Here is an 18,035-nt window from a genome sequence, read left to right as displayed (position 1 = left end):
GTAACCCCACTTTTTAAAAAAGGAGGGAGAGAAACCGGGGAATTATAGACCGGTTAGCCTAACGTCGGTGGTGGGGAAACTGCTGGAGTCAGTTATCAAAGATGTGATAACAGCACATTTGGAAAGCGGTGAAATTATCGGACAAAGTCAGCATGGATTTGTGAAAGGAAAATCATGTCTGACGAATCTCATAGAATGCTAAGAGGATGCAGGGTGACTTGGATAAGGGAACTCGAGGTAAAGGAGGTAGTGACCATAATATGATAAGTTTTAATCTACAATTTGAGAGGGAGAAGGGAAGATCAGAAGTGTCAGTATTACAGTTGAACAAAGGGGACTATGGACTCATGAGGGAGGAGCTGACCAAATTTGACTGGAAAGATACCCTAGCAGGGATGACAGTGGAACAACAATGGCAGGTATTTCTGGGAATAATACAGAAGGTGCAGGATCAGTCCAAAGAGGAAGAAAGATTCTAAAGGGAGTAAGGAGTGATTGTGGATGACAAGGGAAGTCAAGGACAGTATTAAAATAAAAGAGAGGAAGTATAACACAGCAAGGATGAGCGGGAAGCCAGAGGATTGGGAGACTTTTAAGGAGCAACAGAAGATAACTAAAAAGGCAATACGGGGGAAAAGAAAAGGTACAAAGGTAAGCTAGCCAAGAATATAAAGGAGGATAGTAACAGCTTCTTTAGGTATGTGAAGAGGAAAAAATTAGTTAAGACTAAAGTTGGGTCCTTGAAGAGAGAAATGGGTGAAATTATAATGGGGAATGAGGAAATGGCAGATGAGCTGAACAGGTACTTTGGACCTGTCTTCACTAGGGAAGACACAAACAATCCCCCAGATGTAATAGTGGCCAGAGGACCTAGGGTAACAGAGGAACTGAAGGAAATTCGCATCAGGCACAAAATGGTGTTGGGTAAACTGATGGGACTGCAGGTTGATAAATCCCCAGGGCCTGATGGTCTGCATCCCAGGGTACTTAAGGAGGTGGCTCTAGAAATCGTGGATGCATTGGTAATCATTTTCCAATGTTCTATAGATTCAGGATCAGTTCCTGTGGATTGGAGGGTAGCTAATGTTAGCTCACTTTTAAGAAAGGAGGGAGAGAGAAACAAGCAATTATAGACCAGTTATTCTGACATCAGTGGTGGGGAAGATGCTGGAATCAATTATAAAAGATGTAATAGCGGCATATTTGGATAGCAGTGGCAGGATAGGTCCGAGTCAGCATGGATTTACGAAGGGGAAATCATGCTTGACTAATTTTCTGGAATTTTTTGAGAATGTGACTATGAAAATGGACATGGGAAAGCCAGTGGATGTAGTGTACCTGGACTTTCAGAAAGCCTTTGATAAGGCCCCATATAGGAGGTTAGTGTGCAAAATTAGAGCAAATGGTATTGGGGGTAGGGTACTGACATGGATAGAAAATTGGTTGTCAGACAGGAAACAAAGAGTAGGGATTAATGGGTCCTTTTCAGAATGGCAGGCAGTGACTAGTGGGGTACCGCAAGGCCTGGTGCTGGGACCACGGCTATTTACAAAATACATTCATGATTTAGATGAAGGGATTAAAAGTAACATTAGCAAATTTGCAGATGACACAAAGCTGGGAGGCAGTGTGAAATGTGAGGAGGATGTTATGAGAATGCAGGGTGACTTGGACAGGTTGGGTGAGTGGGCAGATGCAGTTTAATGTGGATAAATGTGAGGTTATCCACTTTGGTGGCAAGAACAGGAAGGCAGATTACTATCTTGATGGTGTCAAGTTAGGAAAAGGGGAAGTACAAGATCTAGGTGGCCTTATTCATCAGTCACTGAAAGTAAGCATGCAGGTACAGCAGGCAGTAAAGAAAACTAATGGCATGTTGGCCTTCATAACAAGGGGAGTTGAGTATAGGAGCAAAGAGGTCCTTCTGCAGTTGTACAGGGCTCTGGTGAGACCACACCTGGAGTATTGTGTACAGTTTTGGTCTCCAAATTTGAGGAAGGACATTCTAGCTATTGAGGGAGTGCAGCATAGGTTCACAAGGTTAATTCCCAGGTTGGTGAGACTGTCATATGTTGAAAGATTGGAGCGACTGGGCTTGTATACACTGGAATTTAGAAGGATGAGAGGGTATCTGATTGAAACATATAAGATTATTAAGGGATTAGACACGCTAGAGGCAGGAAACATGTTCCTGATGTTGGGGGAGTCCAGAACCAGAGGTCACAGTTTAAGAATAAGGGGTAGACCATTTAGAATGGAGTTGAGGAAAAACTTTTTCACACAGAGGATTGTGGTTCTGTGGAATGCTCTGTCTCAGAAGGCAGTGGAGGGCAATTCTCTAGATTCTTTCAAGAAAGAGTTAGGTAGAGCTCTTAAAGATAGCAGAGTCAAGGGATATGGGGAGAAGGCATGAAAAGGGTACTGATTGTGGATGATCAGCCATGATCACAGTGAATGGCGGTGCTGGCTCAAAGGGCTGAATGGCCTACTCCTGCACCTATTGTCTATTGCCATTTCTAGTATCTCCAAGCCTGAATGCTTGAAACCAGAGCAATATAGTTCTGAATTGTCTTAGCAATTATTTCTCATCAACTATCACTGACAAAAATCACTGCTTTTTAAAAAGAAACACATGGAACTGATGTTATTTAAATACTGTTCACTCTAAACACAGTGTAGTGTCCAACAGCCACACGTGCACACGACTGACACTAGTTAGAAACTGTTCAGTGACAATATCCTGCTCCCATTAAGCAGCAGTGTCCCAAATAAACAAAGGGAATCCCACCTATTTTCTCTTTTTTTTTGTTCTTTTAAGCATTGTCCCGTATGAACAGCTGCCCCAATTAACCAATGGCCTAATTAACTGGAATCCACTGTACATATAATTCAGAAGTGTGAAAAAATTCATTCTTAGGAAGGAATGAGAGAGAAGATAAACTAACTGACACAACTGTAAGAAATGCAGAGGAATATAGTGTGTACAACTTCAAGAGATAGAGCATGTTAACAGGCCCTTCCGGTCCGGCCCAATTACACCCATGTGACCCATTAACCTGCTGACCCCTACCTCCTTGGAATGTGGGGTAAACCAGACCACTCAAAGGAAACCCATGTGGTCCATGGGGAGAACATACAAACTCATTACAGGCAGCAGTAGGAACTGAACCTGGGTCACCACATGTGTTATAGAGGGTGGTGAATCTGTGGAATTCACTGCCATGGATGGCTGTGGAGGCCAAGTCATTGGGTATATTTGAAGTGGAGGCTGATGGGTTCTTAATTATTTAATTATTTAGAGTCACAGTGTGGAATAGACCCTTCCAGCCCAATGAGCTGCACCACCCTGCAACCCCCCATTTAATCCTAGCATTATCACACTACAATTTACAATGGCCAATTAACCTACTAACCGGTACATCTTTGGACTCTGGGAGATAACCAGAACACCTGAAAGAACTCCACACGCACATGGGAGGGAACATACATCTTACAGATACCACTGGAGTCGAACTCCAAGCTCCAACAACCCAAGCTATAATACCGTCACATTAACCGCTGTGCCACTGTGGTGCCCCACAGTAGCAAGGATTACAGAGAGAAGACAGAATGGGGTTGAAAGGGACAATAAATCAGCCATGAAGCAATGGTGGAGCACACTTGGCCTAATTTTGCTCCTGTGACTTATGGTCTCATGCTGACCACTATGCTACTGTGCCATCTACATATGGAATGTGGGCTTAAATCTTCAGAAATGTCAAGACATGTTGAGAGAACAGCTGGTGAGCCACATGGGATCTTCAGTCACATAAATACAGCTGTAAGTACAAATGAAGGAAAGCTTCATAAAACAAAGGCCTGACAACAAACGGAGAACTGGCTTCTGTTCTGGATATAGAGGCCCCAGGGAGGGTACAGCAAGAGGTTTGTCAGGATAGTTGCAGGGACGTTCAGCAGCAACATTAAACAACAACAGCTTGGGTTGTTTCCTGTGGAGCAAAAAAGTTGTACAAGATCATGTCTGTTGTGGATAGGATGAAAGGAGGGAGCAGATGGTGTAAAGGACGGGGGACAGAGCTGGAGTGAAAGACAAAGGGTTAGAAGGGGAGGGAGGACTCTTTTTTTCTATTCATTCATTTGTCCCTCTCTACTAATCTCCTTCCTGACACATATCCTTGCAAGTGACAGAAATGTTACACCTGTCCATTCACCTCCTCTCTCACTCCAGTCAGGGTGTCAAACAGTCCTTCCAGGAGAGGCAACACTTCAGCTGTAAACCTGTTCGGGTGGTCTATTGTATCTGGTGCTCCCGATGCGGCCTCCTGACATAGACTGGGGGACTATTTTGTCGAGAACTTCCACTCCATCCACCAAAACCGTAATTTCCCAGTGGCCAACCATTTTAATTCCTATCCCCATCCCTATTCCCTTTCCACATTGGTCAACGATATCTTCTTCTGCCACGACAAGGCCACTCTCAGGGGTCAATGATGGGGCCGCTTCTTTTCACATTATATGTCAAATGATTTGGATGACGGAATTGATGGCTTTGTGGCCAGGTTTGCAGAAGATAATGATAGGTGGAGGGACAGGTTGAGGAAGCAGGATATCTGCAGAAGGATTTAAACAGATTAGGAGAATGGCAAAGAAGTAGTAGATGCAGTGGTGAGAAGTGTATGGTCCTGCGCTTTGGTAGAAGGATAAAGGTGTGAACTATTTTCTAAATGGGGAGAAAATTTAAAAATCTGAGGTGCAAAGGGACTTGGAGTCCTTGCAGATCGAGTCAGTAGTAAGGAAGGCAAATGCAATGTTAGCATTCATTTTGAGCGGACTAGAATACAAAAGCAAGGATGAAATGCCAAGTCTTTATAAGGCATTAGTCAGGCCGCACTTGGAATATTCCGAGCAGTCTTAGACCCCTTATCTAAGAAAAAATGTACTGGAATTGGAGATAGTTCAGAGAATGTAAATGAGAATGATCCCAGGAGTGGAAGTGTTAACATATGAGAAGCATTTAATGGCTCCGGGCCTGTACTTGCTGAAGTTTAGAAGAATACGGGGTATCTCATTGAAACCTATTGTATATTGAAAAGCCTAGACAGAGTGGACGTGGAGAAAATGTTTCCTGTAGTGGGGGACTCCAGGACCAGAGGGCACAGGCACAGAGTAGAAAAACATTCATCATAAACAGAGATGAGGAACTTCTTTTCTTCCAGAAGGTGCTGAAATTGCAGCAGACAGCTGTGCAGAGTATACTTAAGGTGGAGGTTGATAGGTTCTTGATTAATCAGGGCATCAAAGGTTATGGGGAGAAGGCAGGAGAATGAGGTTGAGAGATAATAAATCAGCCATGATGGAATGGCAGAGCAGACTTGATGGGCCAAATGGCTTAATTCTGCTCCTATTTCTTATGTTTTGATGGCCTTCCAGCTCTTCAAGTCGTGTCACCCAGCAGCCCACCAATTTCACTGTAGCCCAACCATAGGACAATTTACAAAGACCAGTGCCGCTAACCAGTATGTCTTTGAACTGTGGAGGAAACCCATGCACACAGGGGACGGAACGGACTAACTTGCTTACAGAGGACTGGAATCGCATCACACTAACAGCTATGTTGCCATGGTACCCATAATACTTCTTCCCTAGATAGAGAATCCCACAGATTCATTATTCTTTGGAAAAGCAGTTTCTCATCATCTGTCCCAAACCTATTCCCCCATATCTTGAGGTGATGTCCCCTAGTTTTACTCTCACTTAGCAGTGGAACAACTTTCCTGCTTCTACCTTATCTAGCCCTTTCATAATTTTATGTTTTTGTAAGATCCCTTCTCCTTTTCTGAACTCCAGCAAGTATAGTCCCAGGCAACTCAATCTCTCATCTCCAGAATCAACCTGGTAAAGCTCCTCTGCATAGCCTCCAAAGCCTTAAGGAAGGAGACCAGGACTGCATGCAGTACTCCAGGTGCAGCCTCACCAGTACCCTGTACAATTGCAGTATAATCTCCCTGCTCTTAAATTCAATCCATCTTGCAATGAGGCCAACATTCCATTTGCTTTCTTGATAACCTGTTACTTCTGCACAAGCACTGCCAAGACCCTCTGCACAACAGCATGCTACAATCTTTCAGGCTTTTCCCTGCACAATCCTTGCAGATTTGAGGCAAACCACTCATTTCACTATGCAGTATGTTTCAGGGTATGTGACATAAAAGTAATCTTCATTGTACAGTGCAAACAGTGGATTTAAAGTGCGTGGGGGGGGGTGGAGGGAGGGGGTGTTAATAATCCAGAAATCCTAGCAGTACAGCACCAAAGTCCCAAGAGGTTTACTCTAATTCAGTCAATCCCAGAATGATAGGTTGGAGGACCACTTTGTCAAATACCTCCACTTCATCTGCCAAAAGCAGGGCTTCCTGAGGCCAATTATTTCAATACCAATCCCCATTCCTGTTCCAATATGTCGGTCAATGTCCTCCTCTTCTGCCACGATGAGGCCACTCTCAGGTTGGAGGAACAACGCCTCATATTTCGTCTGGGTAACATCCAATCTGATGGCATAAACATCGACACCCCACTCTGGCCACCTCACCTGCCTATCACCTCATTCCCTTTCTCCTGTGGTCCACTCTCCTCCCTTATCAGATTCCTTCTTCTCCAGCCCTTTACCTTTTCCACATATCATCTCCAGCTTCTTTCTATCCCCTCCCCTATGCACCTACCTTTCCCTCACCTAACCACCTATCACCTTCTAGCTTGTCCTGCTTCACCTTCCCCTCCCCACCCCACCTTTTTATTCTGGCATCTTGCCCTCCCTTTCCAATCCTGATGAAGAGTCTCGGCCCAAAACTTTGATTGTTTATTCATTTTCGTAGATAATGTCTGACCTACTGAGTCCCTCCAGCATTTTGTATGTATTTCTAGCATCTACAAAACCTATTTTGTTTAATACCAGAGCAATGATGGGATTTGATTTTATTCTCTGGAGTATTACTCTAAACCTCCAGATTACTGGTCCAGCAATTTAACCAATTGTGAGACTATTTCTAAAACAGTGGAATAATTTCTCACAGGGATTGGATGACAGAGGTGCTGAGTCATTTGCAGAATGGCAGAGTTTAAGTACCAGAGTGACACAAGGATCTTTGCTTGGTCACCGATTAATTGTAGCCAGATATTAGATGCCGTCCAGTTGTTTGAGATCATGGACACAAAGGTAGGTGGGAATGTGATCTGTGAGATAGGTTATAAGCTGCAGGAGATGAAGGTGAAGGTGTCAGAACACAATGAGGATGTCGTCTACCACAAAAAGCAGGATCTCCCCGTGGCCACTCATTCCCATTCCAACATGTCGGTCCATGAGCTCCGCTACTACCTCAATGAGGCCACTCTCAGGTTGCAGGAACATCTCATAATCCATCTGTGTTGCCTCCAACCTGAAGGTATGAACATTGGTTTCTCTAACTTTCAGTAATTTCTCTCCCCTCCTCCTTCAATTCTACTTTCTGGCTCCCCTCTCACCTTTTCACTTCTCACCAGCCATCACCCCCGCCCTCTGATTTCTCCTTCTCTTTCTCCCATGTTCATTCTCCTCTCTCATCAGATTCCTTCAATCAATCCTCTTCATTTCTTACTTCAACCCCCTTCTCCTCCTACTTTTACCCTCTCTTGGCCTCACCTATCACCTGCCAGTTTGTACTCCTACCCCTTCCTTCCATCTTCTTATTCTAGCTTCTGCCTGCTTCCGTTCCAGCCTGTTGAAGGGCCTCAGCACAGAATATCAATTGTTTATTCACTTCCATAGTCTCTCCCGAATTTTGTGTGTGTTGCTCAAGATTTTCAGGATCTGCAGATTCTCAAATTTTCAACGTGGCTGATCAAGATTTAACCATTTTATTTAAAAATGGGAAAGCATTTTTTTAAAAGAAAGATGAAGGTGGTGAATCTCTGGAATTCATTGCCATGGATGATTGTGGAAGCCAAATCATTGGGTATGTTTAAAGTGAAGGTTGATTCAAAAATGGAGAAGTTTTTTTTGTCAAGAAAGATGAGAGTGTTGAATCTGTGGAATTCGCTGCCATAGACAAGGAATGACGGAATGACATGAGCCATGGTAAAATGGCGGGACAGACTTGATGGGCTGAATGGCTTAATGCTGTTCCTATGTCTTGAGGTCTTTTATAGGTTGATTTACCGGTTGAGTCTGTGGTAAAGAAGGCAAATGCAATGTTGGCATTCATTTCAATGGGAATAGAACATAAAAGCAAGGAGATAATGCTGAGCCTTTATAAGACACCAGTCAGGCGGCATTTAAGAATATTGTCAACAGTTTTAGGCACCATATCTCAGAAAGGATGTGTTGTCATTGGAGAGAATCCAGAGGAGATTCACGAGGATAATACTGGAAATGAAGGGGTTAACATTTGAGGAGGATTTGGCAGCTTTGGGCCTGTACTCACTGGAATTTAGAAGAATGCTGGGGGATCTCATTGAAATCTACCGAATGTTGAAAGGACTAGACAGGGTGGATTGGCGAGGATTTTTCCTGTGGTGGGGGTGTCCAGAACTATAGAGGGCACAGCCTCAATATTGAAGGGCAATCCTTTAGAACAGAGGTAAGGGGGAACTTTTTTTAGCCAGGGAGTAGTAAATCTGCGAAATGCTCTGCCATAGTCTGTGGTGGAGGCCATCCATGCATATCTTTAAGGTGGAAGTTGATAGTTTCCTGATCAGACAGGGCATCAAAGGATATGGTGAGGATGCAGGTGTACGTGGTTGAGTGGGATCCTGGATCAGCGGGATCCTGGATCAGCGATGATGGAGCAGACTCGATGGGCTGAATGGCCTAATTCTGCTCTTATGTCTTATGGTCTTACGACGGAATTACAGAGCAGACTCAATGGTCTAATTGTGCTCTTGTGGTGTTATAGTAAAGGTCGGTGCTCAGAGGAATTCATACGGCTTTTTAAATGCATCATTAAAGTTATCATGCAAGTTATAGCAAGCAGCGCAGCCCACAAGCAGTTGGTTAGCCTTTATTATAAAGAAAATGGAGGACAAGATCAAGCAGGTCTTGTTGTTGAGCTTGCACTTTACCTATCACTGATGGCTCTAGGTCCACAAAGACTGCACGAGGAACACGCCTTCCTGCACTGGTCTCGCTGAAAAAGGTGCTGAAAGAGTCGTCCACTCTGCCAGTAACCTTGGTGCCCACCGCATTTCCATCTGGTTCGATTCCGTGCTCCAGGCAGTACAGCTCCCAGCATGCATTGCCAATCTGGACACCCGCCTGCCCAACGTGGATGGAGATGCACTCTCTCTGTTGTTGGAAGTTCAAGGTTCAAAGTAAATTTATTATCATAGTATGCATACACGCAGAAAATAAAAGCATTGTCATGTGGTTCAGACCAAACATCAGAATGGGGAAGAAATGTCATCTAAGCGACTTTTACCATGGAATGATTTTGGTGCCAGATGGGGTGGTTTGAGTATCTCAGAAACTGTTGATCTCCTGGGATTTTCACACAACAGTCTAGAGTTTACAGAGAATGGCGTGAAAAACAAAAAAACAAAAAATCCAGTGAGTGGCAGTTGTGTTGACGAAAATGCCTCGTTAATGAGATGGATCAGAGGAGAATGGCCAGACCAGATCACCCTGACCGGAAGGTGACAGTAACTTAAATAATGACGTATTACAACAGTGGTATGCAGAATAACATCTCCAAATACACATCTCTTCAAACCTTGATTACGACAGTAGAAGAGCACAAGCATACACTCAGTGGCCACTTTCTCAGGTTCAGGAGGTACTTAATAAAGTGGCACTGAGTATATTTTACCCTATACTACCTTGAGATTCATTTTCTTACAGGTACTTACAGGAAAATAAAAGAAATACAATGTAATTTATATATAAAAAAATAAACTACACATACACTATAGACAAACAGCCAGTGCAAAAGAAGACAAACTGTGTAAATAAAATAAATAATAGTGAAAACATATAAAGAGTCTTTGAAAGTGAGTCTGTAGATCAGTTCAGAGTTGTGGTGAGTGAAGTTATCCACATCAGTTCAGGGGCCTGATGGTTGAAGGGAAGTAACCACTCCTGAACCTGATGGTGTGGGACCTTGGGCTCCTGTGCTTCCTTCCTGATGGCAGCAGTGGGATGAGAACATGACCTGGTTGTTGGGGTCCTTGATGATGAATGCTGCTTTCTCGTGGCAGCACTCCTTGTAAATGTGCTCAGTGGTGGGGTGGTGGGAAAGGCTTTGCCTATGACAGACTGGGCTATATCCACCACTGTTTGTAGAGTTTTCCATTCCTGGGAATTTTTAGTTATATACCAGGCTCTGATGCAGTTAGGATATTTCCCACTGTGCATCTATAGAAACTTGTCAAAGGTTTTTTTACACAAACTTCTAAGAAAGGAGAAGTGCTGTCACACCTTCATTGTGATGGCACATGTGCTAGTCCCAGGATAGATCCTCTGATTTGGAATTTAAAGCTACTGACCCTCATCACTTCCAATCCCCTAATTAAATTCTGGCTCATGGACCTGTTAGAGTGATTTTTTAGGTAGATGATTCACCTACACTTAAGTGACTTTGGCTACCAGTCTTCTGTTTGACAAAGTACTGTGGATTGAGTTCACAACAATACATTTCCTAAAAGCTATAAATATCGGAATACTAGCCAGACTCTGTGGATGGAAATGTGAAGTTTACAGGTAGTTTCGAAGACAGCCTTTATAAATACTTTATATAAATACTATACTTTATAAATATTAATTGCCCTCTATGTTAGCACATAAAATGCCAAATAAATGTATTGTGGATTTGACTTGCGCTCCTAAAGGCTATGAGTACCAGCCCAGACATGTTGTGTCAGGAGGAAAGGATGAAGTCAGAAGGTGTGATGTTCTGTATGTAGCTTCAGAAGGAATCATTGTCTATGACTTTGTAAATAGCAATTGCCCTTTGTGTTTAGCATATAAATAGAGCCCACATTGAGCTAGCAGACCTTTCTACCGAAAGCGTCTCCGTCCGTATGATGCCTGCTGTACCTTGTTGTGTCGAATAAAGAAGCTGCTTTGTATCTACCAGTAACTTTGTCTCGCCGGTGATTTCATCCACGCTACAACAGTTTCTTTCTCCTGCAGTCAATAATCAGCTCTTTGCTTTTGCTAATGAGTGAGTAACGTGAAGATGGAGGAAACAGCAATGCAAACAAATGGGGCAGCAGAATATGTTTTCATAGGTTGGCATGTTTCACAATTGCTGTCCTTGCCACCCTGGCTACAATTACCAGTCTTTGGCATTTTAAGCACACCCACCACACTGCATATGTGTAGCAGTTAGCACATCGCTTTTACAGTGTTAGTGATCACCAATCTCCCTGTGATCACGTGGTTTCAAAGTTCAAAGTTAATTGGACACAGTGGGGTGGTTCCCTGAGCAGACTGTCCAGTTCATCTGGCAAAATGCCTCATCGCCAGATCTCACCAACAGGCACCAAGACCTCGCCTGGCTGGCGGTGAGAGGGGCCCTCCCAGTCAGAGCCCTCCTGTACGCCCGGAACGTCATCTCCGCACCCCACTGCCCACGGGAGGACTGCAGTGAGGAGGAGTCTGTGACCCACCTCTTTGCACACTGCCAGTTCGCAAAGAGGGTGTGGAGGAGGATGGACGGGCTAGTGTCACGTTTCATCCCCAGCAGCTGCGTGACAGAGGACTCTCTGATCTACGGGCTGTTCCCGGGGACGCACACGGAGACCAACATCCGGTGCTGCTGGCAGATCATCAACTCGGTGAAAGACGCTCTTTGGTCAGCCCGAAACTTGATGATCTACCAGCACATGGAGATGTCCGTGGGAGAATGCTGCCGACTGGCACACTCTCGGCTGCAGGAGTACGTGCTGAGGGACACACTGAAACTTGGTGCAGCCACCGCAAGGGCCCGGTGGGGAAGGACCACAGTATAGGTTTCTCCACCCGTGGGAGTGGGAGGGGTCGGTGGGCAAGGAGTATACCCCTCAACAATGAGATGCTAAGCTGAACTACTGGAGTGCCACGTGGGTGGCTATAAACACGGGTATTTTACTGAGTATAATGGAAACGTATGTAAAGGATGAAAAGTTATTGAATGGTTTATTGTATATATTTATTTTTGAATAAAGTATATTTTGAAATTAAAAAAAAAATTAATTATCAAAGTACATATGTCACCATATACATCTTCCAGATTCATTTTCTTGTGGGTATACACAGTAAATATAAGAAACACAATAAAATCGATGAAGGAACACACCCAACAGGATGGACAACCAATGTACAAAAAACAACAAACTGTGTAAAAACAAAAAAGAAAAAGAAAAAATTACAATAATAATAATAATAATAAATAAATAAACAGCAAGTATCAAGAAATTGAGATGAAGTGTCCTTGAAAGTGAGTCTATAGGTAATGGGAACAGTTTAGTTGTTGGGGTAAGTGAAGATGAGTGAAGTTATCCCCTCTGGTTTCAGAGCCTGATGGTTGAGGGGATCCTCAAGCTCCTTCTCGTATTTTAAATACATCAGGGTTAGTGAGTTCTGGGCATGCTACGTTGGTACCTGAAGCATGAGAACACTTGTGGGCTGCCCAGCACAATCATCACTGATTTGACTTGACACAAAAAAGATGCATTTCACTGTACTGTTACATAGAAACATAGAAAATAGGTGCAGGAGTAGGCCATTCAGCCCTTCGAGCCTGCACCGCCATTCAGTATGATCATGGCTGATCATCCAACTCAGAACCCTGCACCAGCCTTCCCTCCATACCCCCTGATCCTCGTAGCCACAAGGGCCATATCTAACTCCCTCTTAAATATAGCCAATGAACTGGCCTCAACTGTTTCCTGTGGCAGAGAATTCCACAGATTCACCACTCTCTGTGTGAAGAAGTTCTTCCTAATCTCGGTCCTAAAAGGCTTCCCCCTTATCCTCAAACTGTGACCCCTCGTTCTGGACTTCCCCAACACGAGAACAATCTTCCTGCATCTAGCCTGTCCAATCCCTTTACGATTTTATACGTTTCAATCAGATCTCCCCTCAATCTTCTAAATTCCAACCAGTACAAGCCCAGTTCATCCAGTCTTTCTTCATATGAAAGTTCTGCCATCCCAGGAATTAATCTGCTGAACCTTCTTTGTACTCCCTCTATGGCAAGGATGTCTTTCCTCAGATTAGGGGACCAAAACTGCACACAATACTCCAGGTGTGGTCTCACCAAGGCCTTGTACAACTGCAGTAGTACCTCCCTGCTCCTGTACTCGAATCCTCTTGCTATAAATGCCAGCATACCATTCGCCTTTTTCACCGCCTGCTGTACCTGCATGCCCACTTTCAATGACTGGTGTATAATGACACCCAGGTCTCGTTGCACCTCCCCTTTTCCTAATTGGCCACCATTCAGATAATAATCTGTTTTCCTATTTTTGCCACCAAAGTGGATAATTTCACATTTATCCACATTAAATTGCATCTGCCATGAATTTGCCCACTCACCCAACCTATCCAAGTCACCCTGCCTCCTCTTAGCATCCTCCTCACAGCTAACACTGCCACCCAGCTTCGTGTCATCTACAAACTTGGAGATGCTGCATTTAATTCCCTCATCCAAGTCATTAATATATATTGTAAACAACTGGGGTCCCAGCACTGAGCCTTGCGGTACCCCACTAGTCACCGCCTGCCATTCTGAAAAGGTCCTGTTTATTCCCACTCTTTGCTTCCTGTCTGCTAACCACTTCTCTATCCACATCAATACCTTACCCCCAATACCGTGTGCTTTAAGTTTACACACTGATCTCCTGTGTGGGACCTTGTCAAAAGCCTTTTGAAATTCCAAATATACCACATCCACTGGTTCTCCCCTATCCACTCTACTAGTTACATCCTCAAAAAATTCTATGGGATTCGTCAGACATGATTTTCCTTTCACAAATCCATACTTTGTCCGATGATTTCACTGCTTTCCAAATGTGCTGTTATCATATCTTTGATAACTGACTCCAGCAGTTTCCCCACCACCAACGTTAGGCTAACCAGTCTATAATTCCCCGGATTCTCTGTCCCTCCTTTTTTAAAAAGTGAGATTACATTAGCCACCCTCCAATCCTCAGGAACTAGTCCAGAATCTAACGAGTTTCGAAAAATTATCACTAATGCATCCACTATTTCTTGGGCTACTTCCTTAAGCACTCTGGGATGCAGACCATCTGGCCCTGGAGATTTATCTGCCTTTAATCCCTTCAATTTACCTAACACCACTTCCCCACTAACATGTATTTCGCTCAGTTCCTCCATCTCACTGGACCCTCTGTCCCCTACTATTTCTGGAAGATTATTTATGTCCTCCTTAGTGAAGACAGAACCAAAGTAATTATTCAATTGGTCTGCCATGTCCTTGCTCCCCATAATCAATTCACCTGTTTCTGTCTGTAGGGGACCTACATTTGTCTTTACCAGTCTTTTCCTTTTTACATATCAATAAAAGCTTTTACAGTCAGTTTTTATGTTCCCTGCCAGTTTTCTCTCATAATCTTTTTTCCCCTTCCTAATTAAGCCCTTTGTCCTCCTCTGCTGAACTCTGAATTTCTCCCAGTCCTCAGGTGAGCCACTTTTTCTGGCTAATTTGTATGCTTCTTCTTTGGAATTGATACTATCCCTAATTTCTCTCGTCAGCCACGGGTGCACTACCTTCCTTGATTTATTCTTTTGCCAAACTGGGATGAACAATTGTTGTAGTTCATCCATGCAATCTTTAAATGCTTGCCATTGCATATCCACCGTCAATCCTTTAAGTGTCATTTGCCAGTCTATCTTAGCTAATTCACGTCTCATACCTTCAAAGTTACCCCTCTTTAAGTTCAGAACCTTTGTTTCTGAATTAACTATGTCACTCTCCATCTTAATGAAGAATTCCACCATATTATGGTCACTCTTACCCAAGGGGCCTCTCACGACAAGATTGCTAATTAACCCTTCCTCATTGCTCAAAACCCAGTCCAGAATAGCCTGCTCTCTAGTTGGTTCCTCGACATGTTGGTTCAAAAAACCATCCCGCATACATTCCAAGAAATCCTCTTCCTCAGCACCTTTACCAATTTGGTTCACCCAATCTACATGTAGATTGAAGTCACCCGTTATAACTGCTGTTCCTTTATTGCACACATTTCTAATTTCCTGTTTAATACCATCTCTGACCTCACTACTACTGTTAGGTGACCTGTACACAACTCCCACCAGCGTTTTCTGCCCCTTAGTGTTATGCAGCTCTACCCATATCGATTCCACATCTTCCCGGCTTATGTCCTTCCTTTCTATTGCGTTAATCTCATCTTTAACCAGCAACGCCACCCCACCTCCTTTTCTTTCATGTCTATCCCTCCTGAATATTGAATATCCCTGAACGTTGAGCTCCCATCCTTGGTCACCCTGGAGCCATGTCTCTGTGATCCCAACTATATCATAATCATTAATAACAATCTGCACTTTCAATTCATCCACCTTGTTACGAATGCTCCTTGCATTGACACACAAAGCCTTCAGGCGCTTTTTTACAACTCTCTTAGCCCTTATACAATTATGCTGAAAAGTGGCCCTTTTTGATGCTTGCCCTGGATTTGTCGGCCTGCCACTTTTACTTTTCTCCTTACTACTTTTTGCTTCTACCCTCATTTTACACCCCTCTGTCTCTCTACACTGGTTCCCATCCCCCTGTTGTGAACTAACCTCCTCTCGCCTAGCCTCTTTAATTTGATTCCCACTCCCCAACCATTCTAGTTTAAAGTCACCTCAGTAGCCCTCGCTAATCTCCCTGCCAGGATATTGGTTCCCCTAGGATTCAAGTGTAACCCGTCCTTTTTGTACAGGTCACGCCTGCGCCAAAAGAGGTCCCAATGATCCAAAAACTTGTATCCCTGCCCCCTGCTCCATTCCCTCAGCCACGCATTTATCCTCTACCTCATCGCATTCCTACTCTCACTGTCGCGTGGCACAGGCAGTAATCCCGAGATTACTACCTTTGCAGTCATTTTTCTCAACTCCCTTCCTAGCTCCCTGTATTCTCCTTTCAGGACCTCATCCCTTTTCCTTCCGCTTCTTCACTTCCGCCATCAGATTTCCATATGGACAATGAACCCATGAACACTTTATCAGTATTTCTTCCCCTCTCTTTTTGCATTACTTATTTAATTTAATTTTCTTTATATACTTACTGTAATTTCTAATTTTTATTATTATATACTGCTGCCGCAAAGCAACGTTTAATGACATATGCCAGTGACATTAAACCTGATTCTAATTCTGAATGGTGAAGCATACTCCATGGGCTGACTGTCCGAAGTCTGCTCCTATATCTCCTGTGTTTGCAAATTTCTACAATTGATCTGGGGTTTAAATAGAAATATAGAAAATCTACAGCACATTACAAGCCCTTCAGCCCACAATGTTGTACCGGACATGTAACCTACCCTAGAAACTGCTTAGAATTACTCTACCGCATAGCCCTCTATTTTTCTAAACTCCATGTACCTATCTAAGAGGCTCTTAAAAGATCCTATAGTATCTGCCTCTACCACCATCTCTGCAGTGTATTCTACACACCCACCACTCTCTGTGTGAAAAACTTACCTCTGACATCCCCCTTGTGCCTACTTCCAAGCATCTTAAAACTATGCCCCATCATGTTAGCCATTTCAGCCCTGAGAAAAGGCCTCTGGCTATCCACACAATCAATGCCTATCCTTGTAAATCAATCCAAATAACATCCTTGTAAATCTCCTCTGCACTCTCTCTATAGTATCCATATCCTTCCTGTAATGAGGTGACCAGAATTGAGCACAATACTCCAAGTGGGGTCTGACCAAGGTCTTATATAGCTGTAACATTATCTCATAGCAACAGACGACAAACAAATGGTCCTACATCAATGGTGGAATGACCCAGATGAAACTACACTGCCACAGACAATGGGTAGTTGAAACTGTCCAATGCATCACCAGCACCAGCCTACCCATCTTCAAGGACATATATTCAGAAAGGTGCCAGAAAAAAAGTGAGCAATATCGTGGAGGATCTCATCCACCCTGCTCATGGATTGTTTGTCCCACTCCCATCAGGGAGGAGGCTATGTAGCATCCACGCCAGGACCACCAGACTCAAAAACAGTTACTTACCCTAAGCAACACCTTCACCCCCTCACCCACCCCTCCACAGCCCGACCACCACTACTTTATTATTTCCTGTCAGTCACCTTATGCATAGAAACTTCTATGCCTAGCATACTTTATGGACATACAATCAAGTTATGCATACAAGGTATTTTGTGTATTTATATTTATTGTGTGTTTTATTATTATTACTATTGTGTTCTTTACCTTGAGTGCTTTTTTACACTGCATTGGATCCGGAGTAACAATTATTTCATTCTCTTTACACTTTGTACAGGAAATGACATTAAACAATCTTGAATCTTGAAAATCGACAATGCATAGCTTTCCTGAGGCACTCATGCCTGCTGTGATTGGGTGGGGTCTGGTGGTAGAACACCAAGGTAATTGTTGCTGGGGAATGTGAATAATTTAGACAAATGTGACAGATATTTTAAAAATAACATTCGAATCCAACAATTCTACAGCAGCTGTAAACCAAAACACTGCAGATGCTGAAAATCTGAAACAAAAACAGAATTCTGTAAACACTCAACATTTTAGGCAGTATAACATGGGAGCAGAAATAGACTATTCAGCCTATCAAGTTTGTTCTATCATTTGTTCATGGCTAATGTATTTTCACTCTCAACCCATCCTTCACACCACAACATTTCATGTTCTCAATAAACAAAAACCTATCAACTTGCTTTAAATACAGCTTTATTCTTCTACCAAAGTGCATGACCATACACTTCCCTAGGCTGTATTCCATTTGGCACTTCTTTGCCCATTCTCCCAATCTGTTCAAGTCCTTCTGCAGACTCTCTGACTCCTCAACA

At 43.4% G+C, this 18,035-nt stretch overlaps 1 protein-coding gene across 1 annotated transcript in view; it reads right to left on the bottom strand.

Annotated features, from left to right (window-relative positions):
• LOC140209611 (tubulin alpha-1C chain-like) overlaps nt 1-17,445 on the bottom strand; it is a 45,857-nt gene extending 28,412 nt beyond the window's left edge. The window contains exons 1-2 of the mRNA XM_072277881.1: nt 17,422-17,445; nt 9,094-9,316 (exon numbers count right to left, since the gene is read on the bottom strand). Of these exons, the coding sequence (XP_072133982.1) occupies nt 9,094-9,316; nt 17,422-17,445 (247 nt within the window). The remainder of the gene's footprint in view (nt 1-9,093; nt 9,317-17,421) is intronic.
• Between the last annotated feature and the right edge of the window lie 590 nt (nt 17,446-18,035).

The sequence above is a fragment of the Mobula birostris genome, chromosome 14 (genome assembly GCF_030028105.1).
Source record: "Mobula birostris isolate sMobBir1 chromosome 14, sMobBir1.hap1, whole genome shotgun sequence".
Classification (NCBI taxonomy): domain Eukaryota; kingdom Metazoa; phylum Chordata; class Chondrichthyes; order Myliobatiformes; family Myliobatidae; genus Mobula; species Mobula birostris.
Note: the sequence above shows the minus strand (reverse complement) of the source record. Positions and strands in the feature narration are given on the sequence as shown.